Source organism: Thermobia domestica, chromosome 11 (assembly GCF_964235325.1).
Source record: "Thermobia domestica chromosome 11, izTheDome1.hap1.1, whole genome shotgun sequence".
NCBI lineage: Eukaryota > Metazoa > Arthropoda > Insecta > Zygentoma > Lepismatidae > Thermobia > Thermobia domestica.
The window spans coordinates 15,961,844-15,979,627 of record NC_137464.1 but is presented as its reverse complement, the minus strand read 5'-3'; the positions used below and the strand labels follow the sequence as shown (position 1 = coordinate 15,979,627).

At 35.2% G+C, this 17,784-nt stretch overlaps 1 protein-coding gene across 10 annotated transcripts in view; it reads left to right on the top strand.

The window, feature by feature from the left end:
• The window catches only part of KrT95D (phosphofurin acidic cluster sorting protein KrT95D), a 387,731-nt gene that overhangs the window by 322,285 nt on the left and 47,662 nt on the right, over window positions 1-17,784 (top strand). For 3 of the 10 annotated variants that reach the window (XM_081730106.1, XM_081730103.1, XM_081730101.1), the window contains 3 exons: window positions 10,063-10,238; window positions 14,512-14,553; window positions 17,565-17,693. In XM_081730106.1, coding sequence (XP_081586232.1) covers window positions 10,063-10,238; window positions 14,512-14,553; window positions 17,565-17,693 — 347 coding nt within the window. The remainder of the gene's footprint in view (window positions 1-10,062; window positions 10,239-14,511; window positions 14,554-17,564; window positions 17,694-17,784) is intronic. The other 7 variants (XM_081730104.1, XM_081730107.1, XM_081730105.1 and 4 more) reach the window with 7 other exon arrangements.

Genomic DNA, 17,784 nt, shown 5'->3' with positions numbered 1-17,784 from the left:
AGCAGATACGGTACAATCGTTTCATTTTGAGTTATGTAGTAATGGAGAAATTTTAACTTCTACCTTCTATTAGGAGTGTCTCCATTTTAAGAAATTCAATCTTCCCATTATGTTGTACATGTGCATGATTATTGATTGATAATTAGTTGAATCGTGCAGTAGATTTTCGATGAAGAGTTTGTTCAAGTAAGTAAAAGAAAAGAAGAATACGTAGTACATATAGAAATGAATCAGCATCTCAAAACTCAATCTGCACGTGTTTATTCCATTTTAAAGGCAATGGAGGCCGAGTAGCTGTTGTTACCATCCGAAGAAGGTTTCTTTAATCCGTAATTCCTTTTTATAGTACGATATCTTCCCTAATCTCCATCTTCTTTTTGCACAATATATTGCACAATTTGTATGTCTCTAACTTCACCCCCCAATTCTCATGTTCACAATTTACACACTTGCTCTCCATTGTCTAAACCTTTTACGATGGTATGTCTGAAATTCGCACGTTATATGTGGTAAGTAATATAGGATGTGTGCCATTCGTAAACTTAGGACATGATTGAGTTGTACAAGGATAACGATACATTCATGTTTTGAAGCTTCAAAGGAGTTGAATGGAGACTTAAGAGTATACGAGTGGTTAAAATACTCGTTGTGCTGGGTTCGAGATCCTATAGGATACTTTTCCCGATGGTAGTTCGGATCCCACTACCATCTCCTTCTTGAAAACGAAAGTTAAACTCCAGAAAAATGTACCAGTTCGCTGCACATTGTTCTTGGATCGATTGTAAAGTAAGATCGAGTATTCAGAAGTCTTCTAGACATAATCTTAGGATGTAAATCTGGAAAGACAATATCTCTTGAAACCGCCATGAACGAACTTAACGTTTTTACATTCAGATTTTTTTCTTTCATCATCAAGAACTTGAAATATAGAGAAATAATAAATAAGTAAATAAAATAAAAGTAAAAGTAGTTCAGATATGCAGAATGTTCGAAATCGATACAAACTAACTTTGGGAACACATGATACTACACTGAGCAGCCAAAACGTTACGCCCACGTACTGCTTTTCTAACGAAATCGTTGGGCTGACGTAAGAGGAAAGGGGCATAGCAGAACCGCTCACCAGACGATAACAGGAATCTCACTCGATTAGTCAGTGTGAGGCCTACGTATATAATGGGGAAGGTCGGCGATATATCGGAGTTCGATAGGGGCCAGACGGCTGGGACGGAAACAGCGCAACATGTCTGGTTCACGAGCTGACGTGAATAAGGTCTTCCAAAGATAGGAAAAAGACATGAAACCAGCACCAAACAACATGCCACGGGGCGGCTACACCTCATTAAATATGTCCAACGTCCTAGATTGTCCAGGTCGTACAACAGGACAGGATTTACTCCATTAACGAACTCATTCGTGATAATCGTTCTAACACTCTATTAAAAAAAAAAAATTAAAAAATAAAAATTAAAAGTTTATTTTCGTTTAAGAGTTATTGTTTGGAGTAATGGAAGACGTTACCCATTAAATTGTTAACGGATGACGCCATAGAAACCCTCGGTCGAGGTAATCGCATTAGCTGTATATTGCTGAACTTCGTTTAGGAATTGGTGTGTGTAGTAACGTAGTACTAGCATTACAATCTTGTAAGTCTTGCAAGGGTGATCCTAATAACCAAGGCTTGAAAAAACTTTCTTGCAAGTACTAGCTACCCGAAAAAAGAAAAAAATCTACTAGCCAGACCATTTTGCAGTCCCAGTGTCTTTATTCGCCAAATGTAAAAACGTACTCAACCACTGGCGAACAGAAGAGTGGATTTTTCAGGCCCTGCTGAGAATTTACTTTGTATGTGATAGTGACAGTTTTGACATGAAGGGATACCCTTTTACTACGTTTATCTGCCGTTCATATGCCATTCTGTTACGGATTTGTAGCTTATACAAGCATCTAGTTTCTAAACGAGATTCTTCGACCAGTTTTGGAATTTTTTCACAATAAATGAAAGAAGTCATTCTAAATGTTTTTCTCAGAATTGTTTTACATTTAGAAGCGCATTTTTCACTTTAAGATAATTAATTTCGGTAAATACGTTTGGCACAAATCCTGTTAATGTAAACTTCATTTAGTCAATAGGCCAAGTAGACTTGATTACAAATATAGTCAGAAATTTCTGCTTACGTAGTAACGGTTGTGAATGAAATTCTCATTTTTTATTATTAGACACTGGACAGCATGTACTGCTTAAAATCTTTTACATTTGCTAACACAATAACATTCTTTCTAAACCAGTTAGTTATACATGGCACATAGATATCAGTACTAGATACATCATAAGTAGAGCTGGTATGAATTAGCATTAGATCTATATGAAGAACAATGATTAGGTGTAGAAAAAATGCTGTTGTAATTAGGACTATGACATATCGGGAATTGGAATGGACGAAATATAACATCAAATACGAGGGTAAGTCAAAAATTATACGCAATGGAGCTGTAACTTTTCTTATATTGTTCATGCTGACCCCTGTCCTCGTTTATTTTATTGTTATGCTGTTGTGGTCATGTTATGAAAGTTTGATCCTAATGCCTCCATTTGTCTTCCTTTTGTTGCAGATAAATCATGGCTGCATCATTAGAAGTTTGCACTAAAGAGGAACAACGAGTAGTGATCTGGTTTTTGTGGTCGGGAGGTGTATCAGGGATCATGACTAATTTCCAGACGATGTGCCATTTCATCAATAGTCACTCATCTAACAGAAACATGTCACGTGTACGCTCAATGTTGTCATTTGTGGCCGTAGATGGTAATCCGGCTCCTTCCTCGTGCGTAACTTTTGTGCGACCATTTTTGAATTTTTTCAATCCATTCGTAAATACTCCGTTGCGGCTATTGTGCCGAAAGTGTTTGATGGAAAACGGCTCCTGATATACCTTCCGACCATTGCTCGTTGTTCCTTTTTGGTGCAAACTTCTAATGGAGCGGCCATGATCTGTCTGTAACAAAATGAAGACAAATGGAGGAATTAGGATCAAACTTTGGTAGCATTATCAAAACAGCATAACAATAAAATGAACGAGGACAGGTGTCAGCATGAACAATGTAAAAAGAGTTATGTCGAACTTGTGAATAATTTTTGATTTACCCTCGTATATTGAAATTTCGAACATTTACGATACACGATAGTTGGATATCGATATTTTAGGAATCTACCGATATCCCATATAAAACATTCTTTTGTCAGGATTTAAATGTCGAAATTGATAGTAGCGAGGAAAATATCTAAATACTTTACCAATTTTGATATATTAATTGAGATATAATTTGGGATTTTGGAATTAGGAAGTATCGGTCGTTATACAGAATTGACAGATACACAGAATATATTGCATAGTCCTAATTATAGCTGCAGTGTATTTGCTTAATTACGAAACTGATTTTTCACACTTTCCACACTCAGTTTCTGTATATCAGTGGTGTATCCGTTTTTGTTCTGCCGAGGGTATTAAAAATCTCGATAAGCTTTATAAAAGTAAAGCTAGTTTTGTATATTGCTGTTAGACTTATACAGTTTCAGATATGTTTCTGCTTAGGCATTGAAGAAAGAAAGATGATTAGTAGACGTTTAATTTGTGAAGAAACTTAATATATGCATAAACAGATCTTTATTATTTCAGGTTCAGCAGCCTATTTTTATTTTCATGATCATTCCTTATCTTGTCTTTCACACCCCTCGTTATGCTTTTAATCTCTGTTAGTTTATATTTTACTCAAATATTGCTTAAGTTTAAATTTACTACTCCATCTTTGTGTGTGATCACTTTCTACTGTCTTTAAATCCCTCTTTCTTCAGCCTCTTTTTCGAAATGTAATTGGTTATTTCAGAGTTCAAAATAACTCACAAGTGACACACGACGAAATGGTTTACGATTCTCTCTATTTTTCTCAATCTTCTTTCTCAATCTCCATCACCATTACGACGGGAAGTTATTTATGACTTGAAAACTGAGTATGTCTATTCAGAGCTTGTAATATATGTAGTAAATAATGAAATGTGTATAGTTACATAAAATGGATACGACAGGATGCATATCTATTAGCAGTAAATAAAAATTCCCATACCTTAAAACATCCAAGAGACAATCTGCAAACGGTTTCAAGGCATCTATGAAATTATCTGCTGGTCCATCCTATAGAATAAATGTAATAGTGAAATAATAAGATTTTCTTACGAGACAACAGAATTCTAGAGAACAGTTGCAAATTGGTTTATATATATTTTATTCCTGAACTTCGTACAGAGTAAGTAGTTCGTGAGTGTGTGTAAATCTTCAAATTTTAAAGAAAAATTCTGTCATCCCACATTACATCAGTTTGTTAAATAATTCGCATATTAGTTCAATATAATGAATTGAGTACTTGTTATTTGTTGGTTGATTTGAAGTTAACGTCGCATTCAGCACCAAGGCTATCTGAGACATTGACTTTACAGCTCATCAGGAATCGAACTCCGTTTGTTATTTGTGACCTTACGCAAAGTACATACCAAGAAATTAAATTATCTTTAAATTAACAAGAGAAGGATATTGTAGAAGATGGAGAATTTCGTACATGTCTTTCATACAGCAACTTTTTTTTTTTTTTTTTTTTTTTTAAATAGAGGCACTGAGAAAACGGTAAGAAGTGCCTTGATATCATTGACAAATTGTCCTTTAGATGTTTTAACCGTATGAGAAATTATATTTACTATTATTATCAAATATGTACGTATTATTTTATATATACGCAGTACAGTTGCTTATCACCAAATCGTAAAGTAAATATTTTTTCCGCCATTGAGTTATACTTTGTTCAAAACTAAAGTAACAGTTGGCTGCTTGTTAAGCGAAACAATATAATTCACCTCCTTGTAAGTAAAATTATACAAGGTAACATTTAGTCTTTGTCAAATTACAAGTAGTGGGAGCCATTATCTCGTCTTCGTAGTTCTTATTTGAAACTCAATTCATTTCTTGATAGGTTTATATTATTGTAAGTTGAAAGAAACGTTTTAATTACATCACATAGAGAAAAATATAAGAAAAGCATTGGATAAAATCGGAGGAACATTTTTACAGAGACGGAACCCAGGAAGAAGCATTCTGTTCCTAGAAGACCATGAATTAATCACATAATCATGAGGCTGATACTTTGTGGTGTATATATTCTCATTGCTTGCAGAAAGAAGTTATGAACAGAACTTAACGTTGGATGGAACTGAAGTAATTGATGTCTGGAAGATAATTTGATTCTCTTAACAAACACAATTCTTCATGAGCTTATTAGAACAACAGATCTCACTCAAAATGTTTGTTGTTGTTCAACTTTACTTTTCTAACTTTGTTACCATATGTTAGTTGGTTTTGTTCATTAAAGGCTGACTTTTTTACTAACAACTTTCATTTCTTTCTTTCATTCCTTTTCCTATCTAATAATTATTTATTTTAATGTATCCTTGGAAACTTGATGTATGTGGACATGTATCCATGCAGCTGTAATGAGATAATGTTTTGAAATGCACAATTGAGCTGAGCAAGCCTAACAGCCATTTGCTAGCAATTTGTGAAAATAATTTATTTAAGGAAGGTTCTTATCTATGAACCCGAACTCGAAAATTGTCCCTAAATGTGTTTTCCGAAAGTTGAAACTTGGCTGCGTCGCTTTCTTGCAGATACATGATTATTATATAAGAAAGACATGCACATAATTTCCAGACACAACTTGTGAGATCAGTATACAGGGTGTTACAAAAAATGTGGGAACAGATTTTTCACATCAAAGTAAGGAAAAATGTTCATATGGACCTGTGCTCAAAAGTGGTTAGTTTCGGAGTTATAGGGTGTCCGAAAACGTGAAACAAGTGAACTTAAAAAGTTCATAGTTCCACTACTATGAGACCTATCGTAGTCGGGTCAAGATATCTCTGAGGAACTGGTATGTGAACTATCCAAATATCCATGTTTAAGAATGCTCCAGTATTTGCAAACTGATTTTTAAAGAGGTAGATGGAGAGTGATCCCAAACAGCCTCTCTAAAAGTAATTGTGCAAGTACCGGAGGTTCATAAAGGTAGATATTTGGATAATCCATATACTAGTTTTTCAGTAATGTCTTGACCCGACTACGATCGGTCCTATAGTAGTAAAACTATGGACCTCTTAAAGTTCACTTTTTGACGTTTTCGGCACCCTATACGAAACTATGCACTTTCGACCATAGGTCCATTGAACTTTATTTTCTTATTTTGATGTGAGGATTCTATTTCCAAAATATAGTGACAAATTTTTGTAACACCCTATATACTCAAATAATTAGTAATGAAATAAGAACAACAATGTGTATGCAAGTGGTGAAAAGTCTAATATTGCGTATTTAAATGTACCATTCTGGTATTCATCTAGCGGGCCTGGTAGTCACTGACCTAAATTAAGTATAAATATTATAGTCAAAAAAGAAGCCTAAATTTTCCCTTTATTCCTTTCGAATGTTTCTAAACAGTGTAAGTTGTCAAAATAATTTTAATGTTAATTCTCAAGAAACCTAAAAGCGCGCGTGGAAAGGGGACGTAAATATTTTAAATCAGTGATGGGCAAACTGTTGCCCAGGAGGCCATCTAGGTTCTATACACTGTGTTACAAGCAAGACTGAAAGAAAGTATTTAACCTGACTTGTAAGAATTAATGCATCTTAGTTCCAACCAGGTGATGAGAAACTTCAATTAGTAAGAAGAATTAAAATTAAAAGAAATCTGTACAAGATACCATTGTTGCTTTTAATAAATTATATTGGCCCGCCAAAAGTTATTCTCTCTTTCTTTGACCACTCTTATGAAGAAGTTTGCCTATCACTGCTCTTGTTTCAAGACCAATAGCTAAACTTGACCCTTTACTTCCATATTTGTAAAATCCTTTCTGCCTACTAACTGCTTGATTATTTTCCTTTCTCTCACTATCTATCTTAATAACCAGCTTGTTCTTCCAATATATACTCACCACAACCAAATCATTATTATCACTCGCTACTTTTTGAATGAAGTCGTTGGATGGCGTAAAAGTAACGGACCATAGCAGAATCGCTTGCTAGACAGCGACAGCGATGAGGTAGTGTGGTGCTTGTACATAGAGTGGGAAAGACCAGCAATATATTAGAGTATGATACGGACCAGGTTGTGATGGGCAGACAGCTGGGAATGAGCATCTAGGATACAGCGCAACTTGTCAGGTGTTCGCAAGCTGCCATTGGTTAGTATATTCCAAAGGTGGAAAATGGACGGTTAAATAAGCACCAAACCACAAGGCGTGGGGCGGCCACACCTCAGTAAAGATGTCGGACGTCGTAGAATATCTAGATGAGTAAAACAGAATAGGGCGCAAACTGTGGCAGAATTAACAGTGGACAAAGCACGAGTGTCTGAGTAGACGGTTAAATGATCACCAAACTACAAGGCGTGGGGCGGCCACTGGATATCCAGTGTAAAATGGCCTCTGAGCTGTATCTGGTGATTGTTAAATAAATAAATAAATAAATAAAGATTTCGGACGTCGTAGGACATCTAGATTAGTAAAACAGGATAGGGCGCAAACTGTGGCAGAATTAACAGTGGACAAAGCACGAGTGTCTGAGCACACAGTTCATCATATACTGTTAGATGTGGGCCTCCGCAGCCGACATCCCAGACGTGTAACAATGTTAACAGCATGACATTGCCAACAACAACTGGAATGGCCACGTGCCAACCGTCATTGGACCGTAGGGCAATGACAACATTGCATGGTCCGATAAATCACGATACTGTCTTCATCACATCGTTGGTCGGGTCAGAATCTCTAGTGGGTCCATTATGATTTGGGGAACCTTCACATGGTCACTGATGGACCCAGTAGTGCGTGTGGAGGTCACCGTGACGGCTCCTAGTTACCGCCATCTAACTTTTCCAGCTGGCAGTGGCTTCTGTCCGCAAGACAACTTTCCTTGTTAGAAGGCCATCGTTGTACAGCTGTGGTTCAAGAAAAACAGTGGTGAATTTCAATTGCTTCAAGGGCCCCCAAATTCATCCTATCTCAACTTAATTGAATACCTTTGGAGTGTCATTGAAAGTAAAATCCAAGCTTATCGCCCCTCTCCGGGGAATTTACAGGAACTAAGTTACTTGTGTGTGTCATGCATCGAGCCACCTACTAAAGTCTCATTGCTACTATCCTGCGAGCTGAAGGTGGATATACCAGTTATTAGGTAGGTCAGTGTATCAAATGTAAGATTTTGTAACCGGACGCAGTGATCTTTATAGAAAATTAAAGCACCATTATCTTCTACACTGTGCTACATTTGAATATTATATGTCTTTTTCGTTCACGTGTACAAGCGACCTCCTGTGTAATGAATCCATAATTACACGATTTTTGCATTCGTGGTGTACCTAATTCTATTTCTAAACTTATTCCTCTACTTCAGCTTTTAATTACCATTTGGTCATGTCACTTTCTGAATCTGAATCACAGCCGAAAAGAACTGGTCACCGTTCCTCTGCTTAACTCGCTTAGTCCCACCTTAACTACGTTTGGGTAAGTGGGATATAACCTGGCTTTGGATAGAACAATCAGACAAGACACAAGTAGCTATAAAGGAAATGTGAATGCATAGAAGTTTTGCTTCGTTCAACTCGATGGCGTAATACAATATGGGGCTACTTTTTAATTGTGGAATAGAATGGGGAAACTTGGGGGCAATGATTGATATGTTCTATATATTCTGTTCACTATAACAAACAGTTTTTGAAGGAAATAATCCAAATACATTTTGCACATGGGTTTGTTTTTGTATTATTTTTAAGAATGATTAAAATATTTAAAAAGTTATGATTGAATTTATCCCTTGTCTCGCAAATACTTTAAAACTTGCGATTAAATGTTGAAAAGCACTGATTTATTGGTCATTTTTTGGGAAAGAAACTATAAATTAGTACATCAATGTACGTATATTAACGCATTAATTTATATAAAAGAGCAAATATTGTTTCCTGTGTGTTGCGTTAAAGTGGTGCGTGTATAAACAAACATTGGGGTTTCCGAAATACCGTAGAAAAACAATATCCCTTGAAGTACCACACAGGTAACAATATTTGCTCTTTTGTACAAATCAATAGCTATTATATCAGACAACAGATAAATATAAACTTTAATTATTTAATCACTTTCTCACATAAAAAGTGTCCAGCACCACAGTTCATCATTTATTGTTCCAACCTACCCTTAACAGAGTACTATCTGGTGAAGCAAATTCTTTTGGTAGCCTTGGTTATCCTGAGACACTTTCTGAAAAAAATTAGTTGTTCAGCAAGCATAAATTCCTTTAAAGATATTCTATTAATTATTTTTGTATTCTAATTTTCTTTGTGAATACTAAGGTCGCAGTAACTCTCATGAAAAAGAGTAATCAGAGTAGTTGCCGTTTCACTTTCAATATGTGGCATAACTTTTTCCATTTGAAAGAAATATATCGTCAAATATAGGACATTGAGTTTTTTTCTTGGGTTTTCAGTTTCATTTTAGTTTTTGGTGCTGACGTTTCCCAACCTCTAAACTGCTTCCGTTTTCAAAGCTGATATGAAACTGTGGTGCTATTGGGGAATTGGTGCGTGGAGACAAACCGAGTTTAGCAACATATGTTGTAGGATAAATATAATTATTTCACAATTTTATTTCCACGTCACCCATTCGTATGAGCTTTGAACATAAAAGCAGTTAGAGCTTGGGAAACCTTAGCATCAAAAACTTAAATCTGAACGAAAAGCCCGTAACTTATCATTCTTATGTCCGTGAAAATATTGTGCATTTTCTAATATTGGGTATTATTTACTTACAATATAACAAATTAGGAAGAGTAAATCACTGCCTATACAGAAACTTGTGGAAAAAGCAACATATGATGCTTTCGATAAATGCCAAGATTGTGTAATGTAAAAAATGTTACTATCTGCAAATGGAAAGTACTTACTATAAGCTTTAAGTGAACTTGATTGTATTTCAGAGAAAGGATCTGATAGATTAAGTGATGAAAGCTCGAAGAAGGCCGATTCGGATTCCCATCCAGAGAATTGGACTGACCACGAACACAGCGATCCCCAGCAAGTTGCCTCGTCTCCACCGAGGAGCTCTGAAGAGAAAGGAAAGGTGATGAGACCGATGGAGCCATTGATGTTGAATGTACTTATCTTTGTGGCTTTTTATTAAAACCTAACCGCTTTGTGTTACAGTAAAACTTTTATGTCTACAAAAAAAATACTTTCATGCGTTTGTACTTTCTAAGCAAAAAAAAAGAAAAAAAAAAGTGTAACAGGATAGACAAATCACTTTACATTAGATTGTAACGTGTGGTTAGATCTATAATTCTGTTCAAAAATCCAAAGGACGATATTCTGGCCACAGTACGTAAGAATTGTTTGGTAAAAGTCTCATTTACGAAAGAAGATCCAGTCTGATTTAATTTCATTTAAAGATAAAATTACCGTTTAAGTAATTTTTTTTTATGAAAGGTTATATCAATAAATTTACTATATTACCCGTAAGTTAGGTAAATTTCTTTTAACTATAGGGGGCGCGGTGGCTCAGTGGTGTAGAGCGTTCACCTCCGGTGCTTGGGGTCCCTGGTTCGATCCCAGCTCGCGCCGTGTGGACTTTGTGGTGGGCAAACACCGTCCTCGTGTGTTTTCTCGGGGTTCTCCCGTTTCCTCCTACTTTTTTCATTCCACCATTTTATTCATTTTCCATCGTCACCCTCTCCTTTAGCCTAACCGGCATAATCGTGGGACGTAAAACTTAAAGATTTCATTTTTTCCCCCTCTTAACTATAGGCAATGGGCCGCTTGTGGTTTCAGAAAAAGTATTCAGGTTATATAAGGTTATTCAAAAAGCGCATCGGTTTTGTTACATCAAATTATGAACTTTATTTTTTCAAAACACACTAACAAAATTCATAAACATGTTCATCACACATTCTGATTTCAGGTATGGTGAATGACGTCAGGCATATGACGTTCTCTATTACGCTGGCATGCAATAACTCTGTTCGTGAGATTCGTTGACTGCCTGACAAGTTTCTACTTGGATTTCGCGAACGACTTGTCGAATTTCCTCCTTTAATTCACGGATGGAACGGGGTTTATTGATATACACCAATGATTTAAGCGTATCCCAAAGAAAAAAGTCACAAGAAGTTATGTCGCATGGCCTCGGGGCCATTTCTGGTCAGCATTACGCGAAATGAGGCGATCCGTACTGATAAAAAAATTTCACAATTAGCATACGTTGCATTATAGTAAACTTCTCCATGGCTAGGCACAAACTGAAGAAATGCGAGAAATTCAGACTAAGGCGACAATCGGAGTGTTTGTGGGTAGAGCAACAATACAAAACAATGTCGGCAACCGAGAAATAAAAATTTGCCAGACGATACAAAACCGGCGCGCTTTTTGAATAACCCTATACAATTCGCCAACTTACAAAGTAACACAGTAAAAAAGTTTAAAAAAAAATAATAAAAAAAACTTGCAATAATGATCTACTAAGTTGAATACCTGTGCTATTATTATTCCATAAGTTTGGTACCGTTGATTTGTATGGAATTGGTGGCCAACTTAGATGAAGTTCCACTGTAATAGCACAGGACTATGACTATATAATTCTAGGATTAATACATTAGAAATATTTAAAAAAAAAAAAAAAAAAAAAAAAAAGTAGTGATTTGTAATGATGTTGTGTGGCGTTCCAGATATTACGGACAAAGAAACTCATGAGTTATTTTAGGTTAAAAAGTAATGTAATGTGTCCGTTTCTAAGTCTTAAGTGAATGCGTTAAATTTTCGTCATATATTTTCTTACTGCAATCGATCACCATCGTAGAAGTGTATCCCGCAAATAGTAATAAAAATATTTCTTACGTTGATTTCGAAGACACAAAGTTTTACTGTAGCACATTTTTATTTTATTTTATTTTTTTTAAAAAAAAACTTAATAGCATATTCTTTTTTATTATCCGAGTGAATAAACTTAACGGAAAGAATTGCTTGGTTCTCGATTTCACTTGCAGTTTCATGTTTCTGTTTTATTTGCAAGTATTTGTGCATGAAATTAACTTGTTTAATTCCTTACACTACCCTACACTGTTCGCTACATTGTAAATCCTTTGTTAAAAAGTTAAATTAATACATTCTGTTCAGCAAACATTAATTAAGAAAAATCATATAAGAAATTGATTAGAAAATAAGTTATGACGGATTTTTAAAAAATAATATTAACATTAACAACTAAACAAAATCACGTACGTGGGATATCTCTCGGTGATGAAACTATCCGGGGAAGTTGGGAAAGACTGAAAGAAATTGAGAAGGAAGGAAGCGGCGTGGGATTTCTGTTAGGTACCACCCCGGCATTTACCTAGTATGAATGAGGAAAACCTAGGTAAAATTAGGTAAAACCTAGGTATTCAGGGTGACTCGGTTGTAAAGGCTTTTATACTTTTTCGACGGAGTTACACCACTAGGAATCGAACCCGCAAGCAGTCGCACGTCAATTAAGAGAGAAAATGCTATGTTTTTATTGGCCAATTCTTCAAAAGGTTGGTCACCAAAGAATATTTGAACTTTTGTTGAACCTAAATATAAATTGCAGCTAGTTTTTTTTTTTTTTTTTTTTTTTTTTTTTTTTTTTAATATACATTAATTAGGACACGGTTTGTCGTAAAATCTGTTTGTAAATTTGTCTAATTCTAGAAACTCATGCCTACAGCACTGTACATAGTATCACCGAGCACGTATAACCTGTTATTTTCTGATAGTGTCTTAGCTGCATGGAAATATATGTATATTTAGTGGTTTTTTATTATTATTATTATTATTAATAAATTAAAAGCAACTTGGTAATGTATCTGCCTGAGAATTTTTTCGGATGTAGTTCATAGAATTAGGCAAATGTTTTAACGAAGCAAATCACATTTTGAATTAATTGTATGCGAATATTGTAAATTCGTTATTGTTTAACATACGTAATCCTTAAACAGAATTAATTAATTTATTGATTGTTTTTAATTGTGTAAAATTTCTGATTGTAGGAAGAACAAAGCATATACAAGTTTAGTTTTCTAGAAATTGCTTTATAAAGAAACACTCTTATGTAAATGGTCTAATAAATACGAAACCTTTGCATAGACTAATAATAATAAGTCATGTACTTAAGGATTTTTACTCATATACTGAAGTTTCACAACTCAGCAACACAAGTTAATTAAAACTAAATTGATCATAGATAAACAAGTTAGCAACGTGTAACATTTAAGATCATCCATACTTTCACACATACTTCATCTGGTACATTCAAATCGTTTTAAGATACAGGGTATTTTTTTTTTAAACTCACGGATTTCATTTGGGTCTAGAATTTCTAACTGAGGTCCGATTTTCATGCGGTTTGTGGCAAATGATCAAGGAAGGATGGGAGATTTGTTGGGCTATGTTTACTGGTTTAAATTCATCCAGAGTAATATCGACCACGGCTTAAGAAAAACAGCAAATATTCGCCAGTGCACCTTACAATTAGAATGAAGTGCGGTGCGGTGTGGAGATTTAAGTTTTCTTTGTTAGATGGCAAACTCGCCAAGGTCAATAAGAAATAGGAAGCTGGGCCGTTGTATCAATGAATTGTGCTGTACAGTTTTGTGCTACTGTATGGGTATGATTAGGACAAAGTGCGAATAGTGTACTCTTTGGAGCAACATGAGTTTATCGTTAAAACTTTTTGGAGAACGGAATCTTTTGTTGCTACGCAAAAGGCATTTAGAAACAAATTTGTCTCGTCGTTCTGCCCCAGACAGGAACATAACATGGTCGCTAGTGAATAAATTGGAAGAAACAGGATCGCGTCTGAGTGAAACAGGGAAGCATCGAATTCCGCAGGTGGGTGTTGCGGAAGAAGTCGCCCAAGAAATATCTTCGTCGTTTGTCGCAAGAAACCAGCTATAGTTATCCAACATGTCAAAATGCTAACACTTAATTTGTATTTTGCAATTTCGCTTCAAAAATCCCAAACCTCATCCCAATTGTAACGTATACTGGCGAATATTTGCCGTTCTTTGTGACGCGCGGTTGATAGTACCCCGGATGAATTTAAGTCAGTAAACTTAGTCCCATAAATCTCCCATCCTTCCTTGATCATTTGCCACAAACTACATGAAAGTCGGACTTTAGTTAGAAATTCTAGACCTAAATAAAATCCGTGAGTTTTAAAAAAAATCACCCTGTATAACAGTCACATAAGTCAATAAAATACAATCATTTGTTTATACCTTATTACAATATTTATGTTCATTTTTTGGTTAATTTACTGTGTGGTTTTGTTTAATTTTGAATTAGTTTGAGTGGTGCGTTGATGTTAAGTTTCTTTACAGCGAGATTACTTATTTATAATATGAATAATCTTTTTTCAGACGCAGCGTAACTTAAGAAACCTTCTTCTAAATGAGTTTTATGTACGTTTCTTTCCTCATTCTCTAGTACTTAGTTGGCATTAAAATGTTTCGTAATATACATATATATATACTAGATTTTTTTTCTGTCGTTTTGCTATTACTGCGTAAAGTTTTTCTAGATATACGTTTGTACAGAAAATTCGGTATGGCTTCGCTTCGTAGTACTAGCGTCATATTCTCTGCATGTAGCTGGTTCCTTGTCCCATTTTTTGTGCAAAAAAAAAAAAAAAATACATTTTTTTCCAGGTCTTAGAGGATTTTTTGTAGTCATCAGTCTTATTTCCTATCCCAGAGACAAAAATGTGATTGCTGTTGTACATAAATATTTTTTTCTTCCGAAAATTATGCTTTTTTGTTATATATATTGATCAGAAGTTGTTCTTAGCTTTCTTCATGCATGAATCTCATGCCAGATGTTTTTGCATTTGTTTTTTGCCATCTGGGGTGCCCTAGAGAATAGACCAAGCTCCTAGATGCATAAATGCAGCGGTAGTTATGCTTTTCCTGCGGTGTATATGCGTTGTCTGTAAAGACATTTCAACCAGTGTATTGTACGCAAGGAGTATTTACTATTTTACTAAAAGCTTTCAGCAGATACTCAAGTTTTGGGAAAACGTTGCATGAAATGATAATATACTAGATAAGAGGGTACGCTTATAGTAGTCACTCTTTAGAATATGTAAGAGAGTATAATATGCGGTCTTGCTGTAATATAGTTGCAGAAAATAAATGTAGAGATCTCTGTACTAATATATTTTCTACAGTACTGAAACTGTACTTTCACACGAGCTCTTCCCAATTTTTTCTTTTCTTTTTTTAATGAATAATTAAAGATGATCTTATTGCAACAGTAAACCAATCTGGATTTTTAGGAAAAATGATAGCTCTCCCCTCTAGTCTAGTGGCTAGCACGTGGTCACGGATTCAATTTTCAGGGAAGAGCATTAAAATTTAAATACATTAATTAGGTGCTTCGGATTCAATCTTAAACTTCAGGTCCAAGTTCTATATAGCCTCGACGCTGAAAAAGGGACGCTAATCTTCAGCGAACGAACAAACAAACACGCAAGAAATGCTATTCGAGAACTACAAAGCAAGAGTTCTAATATTATTTTAACATTTTCGTGGTTGCTAGAAACCAGAATCGTGATCTAAGGAATATTCTTAAATGAGGATTGAGCATTCCATGTTAATTTCTACTGGCTAAGCTTGGCCTTCCAACAGGCTCTTTTATGTCTTCCTCATTAGGAAGGAACTGATTTGTTGGAAATAAAAGCTGCCCGTAACTTGTCTATCTTATAACATATTGCCCGTTGCTCTCATTTATTTATCATAGTATCCTGTGTAGAATACTTCAACTCTTTAAAGAGGCACGTGTATATATCTTGAATTTGAAATAAGTAGAAAATTTGATATATATATATATATATATATATATATATATATAATAAGGGGGGTCCTAGGAGAAAAGGGCAATATTTTGGGAAATGAAAGTATTTATCCTTACAAGCAAAAAAGTGTGTATAGGATCGCTATGACCACCTTTTCGAGATATCGATATATAGAAATAAAGAACAAGGGAGAGAAAGAGGCTTTTTAATGGGATAATAAAATACAGTCAAGCTCTCTTGGGAGGAAGGACAGTTTATATCGAATTACAAAATGCCACATGGGTGTCCGCACACTTACTCGGGTATCGTTTGCGAGATATCGATATATCGAAATAGACCAAGGCAGGGAAATCGGCCTTTCAACGATATAACAATAGTTAGTGAAATATCCCTGTATTCGAGAACGTTTTTCCGAATTTCAAAATATCACATGTGTACCTGCGCATTTGGATATTGAACCCCTGCACAAAGTTGTTTCAATACTACCATTACTATCGGAATGGGGCACGAAAAATGTAAATTACAAAAAATGCCCACTGAATGCCAGTATATATATAGTTAGTTTTCGTTACTAGTGTTAAATAACTTAGGAATGTATGTCGATTCGTTTCAGGGGCAATTTCAAGCTTGCAGTTCACAGGAAACCTATCGTTATTCAAGGTCGAGTTGGCCTATATACCGATTCAGAATACGTGAAATTTATATTTAGAAATGCGAATGATCTGAAAAATAAGTGTGAAAGTTTATGAAACCGACCGAATAAATATTGGTAAAACAATTAGGACTTTTCTCAATATTGAAAATCATGTAATATAAAGTATGTTTTCTTGAACTAACTTTTCATCCAGGTTACAGCAGATCTTATATGTTGTTACTTCACTTCTGTACTCTTTCTTGTAATAATAAACAAAATAACCTTTGTAACTTATAATTCACTGATTGGACTACAATATATAATTTCTTAGCAGACTTTCCATTTATTACAGTGGAGAGCCGTCTTACTTCAAATTCGCCGATTTCGAAAATCTAGCTAAACCTTATGCGTATTGGAGCGCATTTGAGTTTCTAGGATTTGATTGAAGTTAATGTGATTTGTAAGTAAAATGCGAAAACTTAAACTAGCATCAACAGAGTACTTAGCATTCACGAAGCAAACGCAAACAGTAACGCTTTATTTCAAACGTGAAACAACACTATGCACCTACATTTTTGTCTACATGGACGCCGTAACGTGTAATTCGGTCAATGTGTCACGTTTACGTATACGCGCATCGCATGTTTACAGGACAAGATATTGCATGAAATTGCTTATTTATTTTACTTCTGCTACATTTGTGTATCTATGAAGGCTTATATTACTAGGGAAAGCCCCCATGTAGTTTTTCTGTACATGCTTGCTCGCTTCCCAGAGGAATATAGGTCATTGTTTAGCTCCTCGTAGTACTGACTGCATTCAGTCCTGCTTCCTTTGTTTCGCCAGTAAAAAATGCCTCATTTTTTTGCTGCTTTTGGTCTGCTTGTCTTCTTGAAAAATTAAAGAGAAAAAAAAAAAGTTGTATTGACTGTTGCATGATTGTTGTTGGTATCTTTAATATTCATGCGTTCCCACTTCGGTTATAGGATGGTGGAGAACGAGAACGGAAAAGTCGTCTCTTTGCTCGAGACCGCACCACATCAGGTGGCAAAATGAAGAAACAGGATAAGGTGGTTGTGGAATACACAAGCAGCCTCTTACAATCAGACAGCAGTGTGAGTCATATATGGTTGTTGTTTTTTTATGTATTTTTAAAAGTCCAATCTTCCTTCTCAGATATCCTTATACTATCCAAAGTACGTCGTC